Source organism: Lathyrus oleraceus, chromosome 5 (assembly GCF_024323335.1).
Source record: "Lathyrus oleraceus cultivar Zhongwan6 chromosome 5, CAAS_Psat_ZW6_1.0, whole genome shotgun sequence".
NCBI lineage: Eukaryota > Viridiplantae > Streptophyta > Magnoliopsida > Fabales > Fabaceae > Lathyrus > Lathyrus oleraceus.
In genome coordinates, this window is record NC_066583.1 from 293,422,226 (window position 1) to 293,435,509 (window position 13,284).

Genomic DNA, 13,284 nt, shown 5'->3' on the forward strand with positions numbered 1-13,284 from the left:
ACCTCACTTGAATATAAAGTCTTTGTTTAGATGCTCTTTCCTAAACCTAGCATACTTGGGCCTTTCTTCATCACAAGAATCATCTGGGTCAGAACTATTCAACTCATCACTATAGTATACATCATCTGAATCCATACTCTTATTGGGCTCCTCCATACTGTTATTGGGCTCCCACCTAATAGGCTTAGTAACATCTATTCCTTCAAAACCATCAAAATAAGCAGTAGCTCTTTCATCTTCACTGTCATCTAACCCCTCTACCTTCTCCTCATCTAACCCATCAATTCCATTATCAGGGGGGTGGTCATCATCATTCACACATTTAGGTTCCCTATCAGCAGGGTCCATGTTCCCAGTACTATGTTCAACATACAAATCTCCTTTCACATTCATTGCACTAAAGTATAGAGCAAAATCATCAACAACATCATCATCTTTCCTAATCAGAAAAAAACCATCTTGAATTTCTAAAACTTTTGTCCATACCCTAACACAATCAGCCTTATACCCTAACCTACTCAACAACTTCTCAATGTTATCCATGTTCCAATTTGAAACATGTATCCCATTAACTGTCGTATCCGTACCCCCTCTGTATATAATTTCTTCTTCAAAAACCCTGTAAAATTCACCCCCATGGTGGAGTGTAACACTAAAGTGTTGTGAATCCTGTCAATATATTATATCCACATGTCAAAGATTGTTGATTTCAAAATTTTACCCTACGACATTGATGAACTTCAAATTTTTACTAACCTCGGACTTTGGACACTTCACTGAGCTCGTCTTCACTGAGCTGGATCGCTTCTTCGTATTCGCTGAGGTTGTCTTCATCTTCGTCTTCACTGCGGTCGTCTTTCTCGTTTGCTTCGTTCCCTGCATTCTTCTTCTTCGTCTTCGTCTTCCCCTGGAAATTTCGTCTTCGTCTTCCCTGCTATGTTCAGAACCCTAATTTTCTAAGGGGGTATTTGAAATTAAAAAGTGTAAAATGACACATAATCACTTTAACAAAATTAAAAATATGCCAGGTGTAGGACCTCTTATTAGATTCCATGCCACCTGGATATTAGGGGGTTCTATGAAGGAATCTACATAACATAAGGGGGGGTTTACAAAAAATATTTTTACAGGGGGGTAATCCTAAACTCGCTAACATTACAGGGGGGAAAAGTGTATTTAACCCTTAAAACTAATTATCAACATTTCTGAAAATTCAAATATTAATCCATTAGTAAAAGCTAACAAATAGCATAAAAGAAGCCCAAGGAAAGGGGTGGAGAACCTGAATATAGAGTGCAGAATTCAACAATAGGGGCTTTGGACCCAACATAATAAGCCCAAATACAAGGAAGTGTAGTTGGGTTGAGCAAGTATGTTGCTAAGCAAAACAGGGGTGTAGAAAGCAAAATATTGGGCTTAATGGCTAAGCCCAATAGAATTTGCAAAGGGACATATGAAAAAAAATTAAGCAACTCACTCTCTTCTCTACACATCATATTCCAATTCTCATGTCAAAACAGAACCACCACCGGAGCTCCGACACCACCGCGCCGGATGCGACAGAGTTGACCGAAATCAAGAAAAGGCATCATTTTCCTACTCCTCTCAACCTCTTACATCCTAACCTTTCATCTATTATAACTAGAAGTTAATCGATTCTGAAAATTGAGCCAATAAAGTCAAGAACCCTAAGCACAAAATCTAAAATTAAATGGGGATGAAGGATAATCAAACCGCCAAACCTTCGGGTTTTGATTCTCCACTACACAAGCTACATTTGGGGTATCAAAAATTCAGCAAACAAGAAAGGATAGAAAATCGCCGACCTGCAAGACAGAGGATTATCTTGGAACTTGCTGAAATTTGAAGGTGATGAAGAAGAAGAAGAAGTGAAAACCAGAGGTATGCTACTTTGAACCTTTAATCTTCTACTTCTACTATGAACTCCTCCTCTTCAAGAATCAACTCTGAAAATTTTTGAATTGAATTGTTGTTGTTGATGTTGATTATATGAGTATAGGGATGATTGTCGAATGCAAGAGGTTTATCTCTATTGATAACAAACTTCAATGTGAAGCTTGCTCAAATGGTGATTTGAGCTTTGGTGTAGGGAGAGGAATTGGAGAAGATGAAGTGAGAGGAGAAAAGTTGAATTTGCAATGAGTAATTTGAGAGTGATTCTGATTTTTGGTCATTCCCCTTGATTTGATGAGAGTGATTAGTTTATATAGATTATAGGTTTGGATCAAATGGAGGTTCGGAGTTAGTTTTGATGTGGCTTGGAATTAGTTAAATGAGGCTTGTAATTAGTTAAAATGGTTTGTAATTAGTTTGAATAGGTTTGGAGTTAGTTTGATGTGGTTTGGAGTTAGTTTGATATGGTTTAGAATTAGTTTGAGACTGTTATGAGTAACTCGCAAATGTTGAGAAGGTTGGTGAATTGAATTGTTAGGAGCTTGGTCCAATGCATGAATGACATGGTTGGTTGCTGCATAATTATGTAAAGATTTCAATGTGCATTGATGCAAGCATTGGAACTAGTTTGGAGTGCAAATGAAACTGTATTACTGCTGAAAATGCAGTATTTTGGCCCACTGTCCCAGGGGAAATTGATTTCCCAATCATGGTAATCGATTTCCATCATCCAGAAATGTATTATTTGGCTACTGGAGCAGGGGAAATCGATTTCCCAAACATGGTAATCGATTTCCATCACCTAGGAATGTATTTTTTCTTTGTTTTGATGCATGGGCTCATGTGTGAGGCATAATGACTTGGCTTTCTTTGAATAAATGAATGAAATGGAATTAATGGGTCATGGAATGACTTGATCAAATGGACAATGAATTTGTATCAATGGGACAATAAATCAAAGCATGAATGAATCTTGACATTTTAATAAAACCATGAAAGTAATGGATGAAGTGGGAATGAAATAAGACTCGGATCAAATGTATCATGAGGCCATGAGGTCAATGAAACATGAATGTAAACATACCTTGAATCAATCACATAACACCATGAATTAGGGTTTACTAGGTCAAATTTCAAAGTTGTGTATCAAATCAAGAACCTCAAGCCAGGTGAGAAGTCAACTCAAGTGGTGCATCAATGCCATGAACCACAACCAAGGTTTCCACTACCTCAATGCAAACCATATGGTTTACAAACCTCAAAGCCAAGGACTAGGGTTTTGATGAACCATAGATCAGAAAGCCAAACCAGTAAAGCACCTGAAAACCAATTATTCCTGATTAGGGTTTCAAACAAAGTCCAAAGCTCTACAGGCAACACCTCAAACCATGGACCCATAATCAGGGTTCAGAAGTCAGGTTAATTACACAGAAGGTCAAACACGAGATCCCATAGGAGCAAAGTCAAGATTTAGGGTTTCATCCCATAAGGTTTGCAATACCACAATCTTCAAGCAAAGCCCTTATTTTTACCAACCATAAACCTTGAATCTATGATGCCTATTAGCAAATGTTAATCATGAATAAATGATGCACATGAATGAAATATGAATGAGTCTCAAGCCATAAGTCATATGAGAAGCGAAAAGGGAGGACAAATTTTGGGGTACAACACTATCTAGAAAAGAAAAAAAACATTTGCAAGTGTTTGCATGGTATCAAAGTTTCCCAAGGGTACACATTAAATATAAAGAAACTTGTATCAATGACAGATCTCAAGTTAATTTTCTTAAGATCTCATGATTTCCATGTCTTGATGCAACAACTTCTACCAGTGGATATTTGTGGCATCTTACCAAAAAATGTAAGGGTAAATATAACCATATTATGCTTATTATTTAATGTTATATGTAATAAAGTATTTGATCTAAAAAAATTATATGAGTTGGAAGATGAGGCTGCAATAATCTTGTGTCAATTGGAGATGTATTTCTCTCTATCATTATTTGACGTTGTGGTTCACTTTATTATTCATCTTGTCAGGGAAATAAGATTGTATGTTCCAGTTTATTTAAGGTGGATGTGTCCAATAAAGAGATACATGAAGATCTTTAAAAGGTAGACAAAGAATCATCATCATCCTAAAGCTTCAATTGTTGAAAGGTACATCACAGAAGAAGTTGTTAAGTTCTGATCAAACTATTTATTAAAAGAAAACTCTATAGGAATTCCAAAGCCTCGTCATGATGGAAAATATGAAGGCAGAGGTAGTCAAGGTTTAAATTTTAAGTCAATGGCACGAGATGTAGTTCTTCAAGCACATTTATATATATTGAATAATGTTGATGAAGTTCAACCTTACTTATCTGCTCACAAAATTCTTATCAAGGACAAATTCCCCCAGATGAGTGACAAGTGGTTATTGAAAGAGCATAACAAGATATTCATAAATTTGTTTAATGAAAGGATTTCTAATGATGGGAGTGAACCTGAGACAATTAAATGGATGTCATACATGTCTAAATTTAATTTAGTAACTTAGATTGCATACAACATTAGTAAATTTTCCTTTAATCAAAATAAAAGGATGAAAGTAGTACATTACAAAATATTGGGGTTATGGTTGAGGCTGAATTCATTTTCTTCTCTAGTTCCAAAGATAAGAATCCTATAATGGCATCTAGATCGTACTTTTGGGTCATTAAAGAGATTTGAGAGATTGATTATGTTGTATTCAAAGTGCATTTATTTAAATGCAAGTGGATTGACAGTAACGCTAGCGTATAAATTGATGAGTTGGGATTCACATGGGTTGACCTTCGCAAGACAACTTATATGAACGGACCATTCATCATGGCATCCCGGGCAAAACAAGTGTTTTATGCCACTGGCCTTTCTAACATTATATGGTCGGTTTTTCTCCAAGGAAAACACATTCCTTGTAATGATAAAAATCAAGATTTAAATCTTGATATTCCCGAGACCTTTTCTTTCGCAACACATGTGCTTACTTCTTATGAAGAAGTTGATACAGATGATGTGCATGTTATTCGTTATGATCATGAATAATGCATGTGGGGAAACTAACAAGTAAATATTTTTTATTGTTTATTCATAATTTATTGAGATGTTATAATTTCTAAGTGTTATAATAACAAGTATTATTATTTCAAATTATAGGTGTTTAGAACAAGGCACGAAAAGATGATGGGTCACATTGTGCATTTGACTTCCTTCAGAATAATTAGTCAAATGCACAATAATTTTGTATATTGGTTATTTACTTGTTTTTTTATAATGATAGATATTTTTGGTTCATAATAGTTGTCATTTTGGTTTATATTCACAATTGTATTGTTGTTGTGTTCTATATATTTATGTTATAATTCACAAAAATATAGGTTATAATAATGAGATTTATGTAAAATCAAAAAATATATATTTAAAAAAATAACATATTTCATCACGGTTATTTCTTCCAACCATGGGGAAATGATTATTTTATCACCTCGATTATATGTAGCAACCATGGTTGAAAGGTAGTGATACACGCCATTTAAAAAACACCAAAATGGTGTTGTTGGATATCGAACCCATGATCTTTCCACTTTTTACTACGGTTGGTTATACCAATCATGGTGAAAAGCGATGTGTTGTCCATTTTATTACCACGACCAATATCCCGTGGTGGAAAATAGCATACTTTCTATCACACCTTTCGTTACCACGGACCATCAACTGTGAGGAAATCATTATTCCAACTGTGGTGATATATACTTTTTGTAGTGGTGGAAGCATTTAAAAGAATAAAACATTTTTCATGTAAATTGCCCTGGACCTTTGCCATTAACCTAGCTTTTATGATTCCAATGTATTATTGCTTTTCAAATCATCAACTGGACCATCTGCATACAAACCTCTTAAAAGCAATTTTTGAAGAAAATTCAAATTGAACAAGTATTTAATCATGAAAAAAATTTAAATTTTACAGTTATAGGCTTTAATCATCCTTGCATTCCACCCTTCTTCGGAAAATGTTTGCATGTCCTCAGGCATCAGACAAGGAATGACTTTTGAAGGGATTTCTCGCTTAGCCAAAGAATCCTTCCCTAGACTAAAATTGCAACAGAGTGTGTTAGACGCACACAAGGCTCGACATATAAGCCTTCTGTAACAACATTTCATACATGTTTTTCTCATTCAATTTTTATCTCCAAACACATCGTAATTAAAGGGAAAAAGGTGTTTAATAACATACTCGAATGTTTTTGGAAACTTGGGTGTGCTCATATACTCGGTACAAAATTAATGACACACCTAAGTCTATTATGCATGGAAATTGTTAGTAACATAATACAATAAAACAACAAATAAAAATTGTTCAACAAGCAAATAAATTAAAGTATTAAAAACTTCACATTGATGTATGAAAATGGTAGCATTGATCTAGTCATCACTTTCACTAGCCATTTCTTTACCATCCTCTTCTCCGCTCTTTTATTCTTCCTTTTCACCTTCCAATTATTCTTCCTCATCATCACCTTGTGTATGCTCATCTCCTCTCCTACTTCCACTAGCACCACCACTACAAAACTTTGAGTAAAATGGCTTATTTGTAGGCCACTGAAGGTAGTTGTTGAAGTCCTCCAATGTTAGTATGGGCTTATATAGAGCATGTGGTTTCTGTATTCTCTATTGTAACATGTTCATTGATTCATTAATAGAAATCATACCTTTGTTGTATACATCAGTGAAATCTAAACTGTATGAAAATAAGGCTATCGAATTAGACCTCTTGAAACGAATACGATACCCATCTTATCCTAACTCGTAACATTTTCTTGCTTTGCATATCTCTGTATCTATACAATTATAGTCCTAGTTACCTTTTGCCTGCCTGTATTGAAAAGGGGTCATATCTCCTTGAGTTTTCCATATAATGATCTTAAATGTAAGCATGTATGGCATATCTATCAAATGGTACTCTTCGAACTCATAAGGATATCACATATTCTTCGACTGACTATAGCGTCGGTGGAGACAACCTTATCTTCGTCCCCCCGATGGAGTGATGGTTTGCCTCATACATCTCCATGTACCTTTAACTGACGAGCTCCGCGGGGCAGTGGTGCCTTCATAGACATTGCTTGTTGACGGCCTTAGAAGCCTGATTGTCTCTGGGAGTAGCTCGACGTTATACCCTTTGAATATTTGGACGACAGTATCTTTGCTTCTCTTCACTTTGAGGTAGATGCTCTCCATGATCCTTCAAAGCATAATTAATAGTATGTTTACAAGAGACGTAAGATTTTATCCCCTAGCGTCTGACATGATTTTTTTGACGCTGAGACCATTGCCAAAAGGAGATTATATTTCTTAAGTAATTCTTCGCTAAAACCTTCCTCGGTTCATACAGATTGAACATGGTTTCCTTCTTTCTCCATATTGTCTCCTTACAAATCGGTGGAGCCGAGCGTGAAGTTACGTGAGAGTTCTAACTAGAGGCATGTTGGAGGATACTTCACCTTTAACGCTATGGAGAGCCCTGAGTTTTCCTTTTCCCCGTGTATTCCTCCATATGGGTCATGATCTTCATCGTTATGCTAGTGTAAGCTATATAGTTACTAAAGATCAAAAGATCTTTATGATCCTATACACTTGGTTTCGATTGGCAAAGATTTGGTACTTTGATTGCATTGGATCATAAATTATCGCTCAGAGTCTATTTCTTACGAGGTATCACGTAAAGACTTCCGTCAGCAGTGGAGCTGCTGCAATCACTAGTAGGTATCTATCTTTGATTCTTGGAACTTCCTTGTTCCTCAAATGTTTTCTCGCATTTTAATCTTTATTTCTTGACTCATTGTCAAAGTGCTAGGAGGAAGTAGTTTTCTAATCGTCATATCAAAATTGAATATAACAATGTTGTGAAATTCAGTGGTGATAATAAGACGTGGTCTAGCAAAATAAGAATTCTAACATTTTGCGTCGTAGTGGTGTATAACACGATTTACTGTGGTAACCACTTCAACCGCTGATAACTCTACATTAGGAATTTGGTTTACTTCGTCTAATCAATTAACTCTGGTCCGATATGATATTCGTTCGTCGTTTATAGGTTCTTCGCCACATGGAGAAGTTGTTCCGGTAATGGATCTACACCAGAAGTTGTTACGTATTCGCCATATCTTCGAAGTTGTCACTAAGAGGATCATGTTGATGATGGGTAATTGAGGCGATGTGAGACTAGAAAGTTGATCGAGAATCGTTGGTACGATCTTGGAGGTAATTACCTAAGTTCTTGGGTAATTCTAGTACAAATCTGAGTTTGGATCTAGGATTATCCATTCGTGGAGTTTTCGCAGGAATTAGAAGTCATTTTTTATCGATGGTGCCACTATTCCATTCTAGAACCATAATTGGATGTAATTGGATGATACAAAACCATAAACCAGTAGTGCTGATCTTTGATAAGGTGACGCGAGAGCGAACCTCCATGATTAGCACTTCAACGTCCAATTCAAAATTCAAGATAAGTGTAATGAAAAATGGAGATCCAAAAGTATAGCTTGCATTTCGCATGAGATAACTTTATATATTTTAGATCAAGTGGAGTAAATATACATAAACTTTGACCTTTAGCTATATATGCTTTTGACCGACTTCTTGAGAGCTTCAAATGAGTCTACATACTTCGAGCTCAACCATATAACACAAATATACAAAACCTTAATTAATTATAAATTGTAAATTGTACAATTTAAACAATTTATAATTAAATTGTACAAACACCAATATATAAATATATAAATGCAAGCATAAAAACAAAAACAAAATCTAATAAAAAACATTGCTCTTGTAAAAAGAATAGAAAAAGAAGAAACATTGCTGACTGATTTGTCCCTAGTGTTCTAATCTACTATAGAGCACATCAACATAATGCAATATGGTATGGTATCTCAATTAGTTTAGTGCAAACAAGATCAACATCACAAATATGAACACATATACATTTAGGCATATATCATATTCAAAGTTCAAACTATATTTTTGTCATCCGAAAAAAACCCTACTGATCTTCATCTACCCATCCCATCCATTAATTCCCAATACAGGCTGGCATCTTAGTCACGATAATGATCACAAGATCCATACATACCCATATTCGAAACAAAAACACCGGAAGACACACCCTAAATTATTACATTAAAAAAATGAAACATGAGTTCATGATCCTTAAACATTGTTTCTGATCATGTTCTCAGCGATCTGACCCAGCGACTGTAAATTACATCGTACGATTGTGTCAACAAAAACACATGTTTCCTCCTTCGTGTTCCCTTGCGGTACATCAACGACGTATGACTCAATGACAAGTGTCCTGTTTCCGTCAACAGAATGAAGCGTCGTCACCGACCGGTAGTTTCTCAGACGGTGGTCCCCACCGACAACGCTAAAGCTGATGACGTGTCGCTCATCGTCGAGGATCTCCAACCGCTCTGTACTCGACTCGGCTGGAAGTCCGGAAACCACGCGAACCTCACGGACTGCACCGACGTTAATGCCGTCTCCGGTAATGACATGGCAACTCTTCACAAAGTTCTTATATCCTTGCGGGTTGTCGAAGCGTCGAACCACCGGCCATACGGCGGAGACGGGCGCGTCGATGTTTTGAGTAACGACGGAGCAACACTGGTTAGGTCCCACCATATGCGCGTGGTGAAGAGACAAGGTGTCTACAGTACGACGCGCTGCGGTGGGTGGTGGCGTTGGTGGTTGTCTTGGGCAGTTTACACAGTTGGCGATGGCTGCTGAAGCGGTTGCATCGGTTGTAGGATTGAATCTCTCAAGCTGAAGAGAAGAAGGCATTTTAATTATTTTTTTATAAATATTTAAAAAAGAAAATAAAATAAAAAAGTGTGTGAGAAAAGAGAATGTGAATTATTGATGTATTGACGAAGAAGAAAACGAAGAAACCTTTATATTGCGTGATTAATATTTTTGTAGTACAAGTTGCAATAGATTTGGTGTTGAGGGTTTTTTCTTTGTTGTTTTTCAGCTTCGAGAGATAAGGGCGAAGCTGAGAAAGTAAGAGATTATAGGTAATAGGAATGGGATTGAGGTTGGTTTGTTTGGTTATACAAGGTTGTTTTTGTTATTGATTTTTGGCAAAGCCACGAAGGAGCTTACGCATGTTTATGCAAGTGGATCATCAACTTGCAAGTGTATTTGGTCTTAGTTTTATCATTTATCCAATTTTTTCTTTATTTCAAACTTCAACCATTTGCTTCTCTCCCTCCATCCTATTATTTTATTGTTCACTTGTATATAAATATTTTTTTTATTTGCCAACTTCTTTTCTATGGATCCCACCACATTTTCTTATATTGCATTTTTAATTCCCACCATTTTCTTAATTTTTCTAGCTATTGTGTTGGTTTTTCTTTATAAATACAATAAATCAAATTGCACAATAATGATTTTTTTATTTTAGTTTCTCAAAATATCATTATTTCTTTGATTAGTAGTTAAATTATATAAAATAATAAATAGTTTATATATGAATTCTATTATTTTGGTCCCTGAAATATAAAATAATTTGTCTTATTAGACCTTAGCATTTAGTAATTAGAATTGAATACTTAAATAAATATGTAAACAGATGAACTATGACATTTGGACACTAAATATTTATTAACATCTAACTCTCAATTTTATCTTTATTTATCTCCTCTATCACATTATCAGTATGTCATATTACTTTCTAGCTCATTTTTTCTCTTCAAATGTATACATTTATTAGGGTGAGGCGTTCACAAAATACTTTTTAATATAAATACTTTTTTTTATTAATTCATTTTTCAACGTCATCTTTTGTAATAAAAAAAGGCATTCATATGCATGTAATTATTAAATAATTTTTTATAAGGGAAGATTTATATTAATATTTAGTCCAAAAAAATCTAATCCAGTTGGAACAACGAAAGAGTATATTTATTTATAACATTAGTGGTTGATATGCTTTTTAGAGTTTATTTGGTTATGTTTTTTTCTAGTTAATATAGTAGTTTGATTTATTTGTTGTAATTAAATATTTTTATATAGTTGTACATTCTAGAATTTAATGCTAAATCATTTTTACATATGCATAAATTGAATTATTTGATTAAAATCAATATAATATGTTTTTAGTCAATAAGTTAGAGATTTGGATCAAATAACATGGTTAAAATCGTGTAAAGTATCGATTCAGAATAGCATTTCATTTTTGTTAAAATTTGAAATCTTTGTAATGTGATTTAAATCATGAGAATGACTGACATGAATAAATCTAAATGTGAAAAATCAGGAATTTGATTATGTCGACTTGATCCAAATCATGGAATAAGCCGACTCACAAACATAGTTCTAAAAATTAGGTTTTTACTTCTGCACATTTGATTAGGATCATAGAGGTTTTGATTTGAATCATGGCATAAGCTGACTCAAATCAATCATAGTTCTGAAAAGCAGGTTATTTTGCTTTTGTGCATTTGACTCGAATAATTGGAAAATCTGACTTTAGTCATAGAGATTTTGATTTGAATCATGAAAAGGCTTGACTCGAATCAAATCAAGCTTGCAAATCTTGGATTTTGATTCTCTTAAATTGATTCAAACCATAGAGTTATGTGACTCAAATCAGAAAAAGCTTGACTCAAATCATATAGACAAATTTTATGAGTTTTTAAGTCTTGATTCAAATCACTCACTCTCTTGACACAACTCATACCATTTTCCCTTTACTTAAATCAAATGTGTGACTCATAGCATTTTGAGTTTTGTTTTGAGTTTGCAATTGAAATCTCTCTTCATATTCAACCTCTTGCGTTTTCCATTGGTGTTTGGATTACCTTCTCAACCTAGGGTGTGATATTTGTGTGAGGAAGCTCGTCTTGTGATTAACACTTTGTGAGGATATTTGAAGGTTTCTGGGTTAACATATTTGTGTGGTTGTGGCTGGTATCGACAATCTAGCGAAAAAGAGAAAGGTTCTTCTCTCCAAAATTTCTTCGATAGAGCTGTGTGGAAGCTGCTACAAAATGAGTTGGATTTTTTTCATCTTCAAAAACTTCAAGGCTCAAGGAACCGGTAGGGTCGAGTAAAAGTCACTGCAGAACAAAAGCTTGGAGTAAGATTCTTAAAACTGAATATCAAAGTCAAGATCAAGTAAATATTTCGCAAGGAACTAGTGTCAAACACGTATATAATCAAAGAGGATTCAGATCGAAGATCATTTACTTTCAACATTATCTTGATTCCTTATTGTATTAAAAGACTGTGTTAAAATTATCTCTCTCTCTCTCTGTCAAGGTTATGCAACCAAAGTTCCACAGTGGAGGGTTCATTCATGAGAATAGTCAACACTCAGCTGCCATTATCGAAGACAGTGACGAAAACGAAGCTTACGCCAACTTTGTAACACATGGTCAAACTTGCAACAACTGAGTTGTTGTTGATGTTCCTACTATCATTCAGCGTTCTAAATAATTTGTTTTCATTTATTTTAAGAAAAATCATTCTCCTATGCCTAAGGGACAAGTGAACATTGTCGGACATTTTTTTATTATCATCAATAAAAGACAATTTTATTCATTCACATCTATGATGTTTCATTTTACTTTTTACTTTTCTGAAAATGGTAATCACAAAAAACATAAATAAATAACAATCTTTCCATCTGTATAATATTTATTTGCACTCCACTTCTCTAAAATCAAAATATTAAATCATTATGCAGGTTGATTTTCAAACCCACTGAATATAATGATCATACTCCCTCTCCAAACTTTGATTTTCCTATGTTTAAAGCTGAGGAAGAAAATGATGATGAAGAAGTATCTAAGGATACACATTTTGGTGTGGCTCTTTTTCATTCCACTATTACCCTTTGCATAACTACCTATTTTTTTTTTTTCTTAATTTCTAAATCAATTTTAATTTTTTATTATGATTAAAAGAACCCTTAAAAATTATTATTTAAAAAAAACTAAAAAAATATACGTAGGAAGTTGAGCATTTAGCGGTTTAATATATAAATTACTTTTGCTTGATTTAGTTTTAAAACAATAAATAGGTAACCACATAATGATAATGATGAGAAGAAACAAAAATAAAAATGAGGATAGAAAGACAAAAGAAGCAAAAATATACATGTGTGAGCATTCAAAAGGAATATTCAGAGATTGTGTGTTTCAAATCCATTATAACACTGTTGTAACATTTTATCTTATTTTTTCAATGTTTGTTGTTTACATATTTCTCTCTTACTTCTTCATGTTCTTCCTATTAAGTTATTATAGATATGACAAAAAGAAAATCTCTTGCATAT

At 34.3% G+C, this 13,284-nt stretch overlaps 1 protein-coding gene across 1 annotated transcript; it reads right to left on the reverse strand.

The window, feature by feature from the left end:
- Positions 1-8,902: 8,902 nt before the first annotated feature.
- LOC127084019 (abscisic acid receptor PYL4) lies at positions 8,903-9,797 on the reverse strand. Its single transcript, XM_051024387.1, has one exon. The coding sequence runs from the start codon at positions 9,780-9,782 to the stop codon at positions 9,150-9,152; it is 633 nt and encodes a 210-aa protein (XP_050880344.1). The 5' UTR covers positions 9,783-9,797; the 3' UTR covers positions 8,903-9,149.
- Positions 9,798-13,284: the final 3,487 nt, after the last annotated feature.

What these genes read in the sequence shown, in the direction of transcription:
- LOC127084019 (XM_051024387.1), bottom strand. Translation starts at nt 9,782, where the DNA reads ATGCCTTCTTCTCTTCAGCTTGAGAGATTCAATCCTACAACCGATGCA.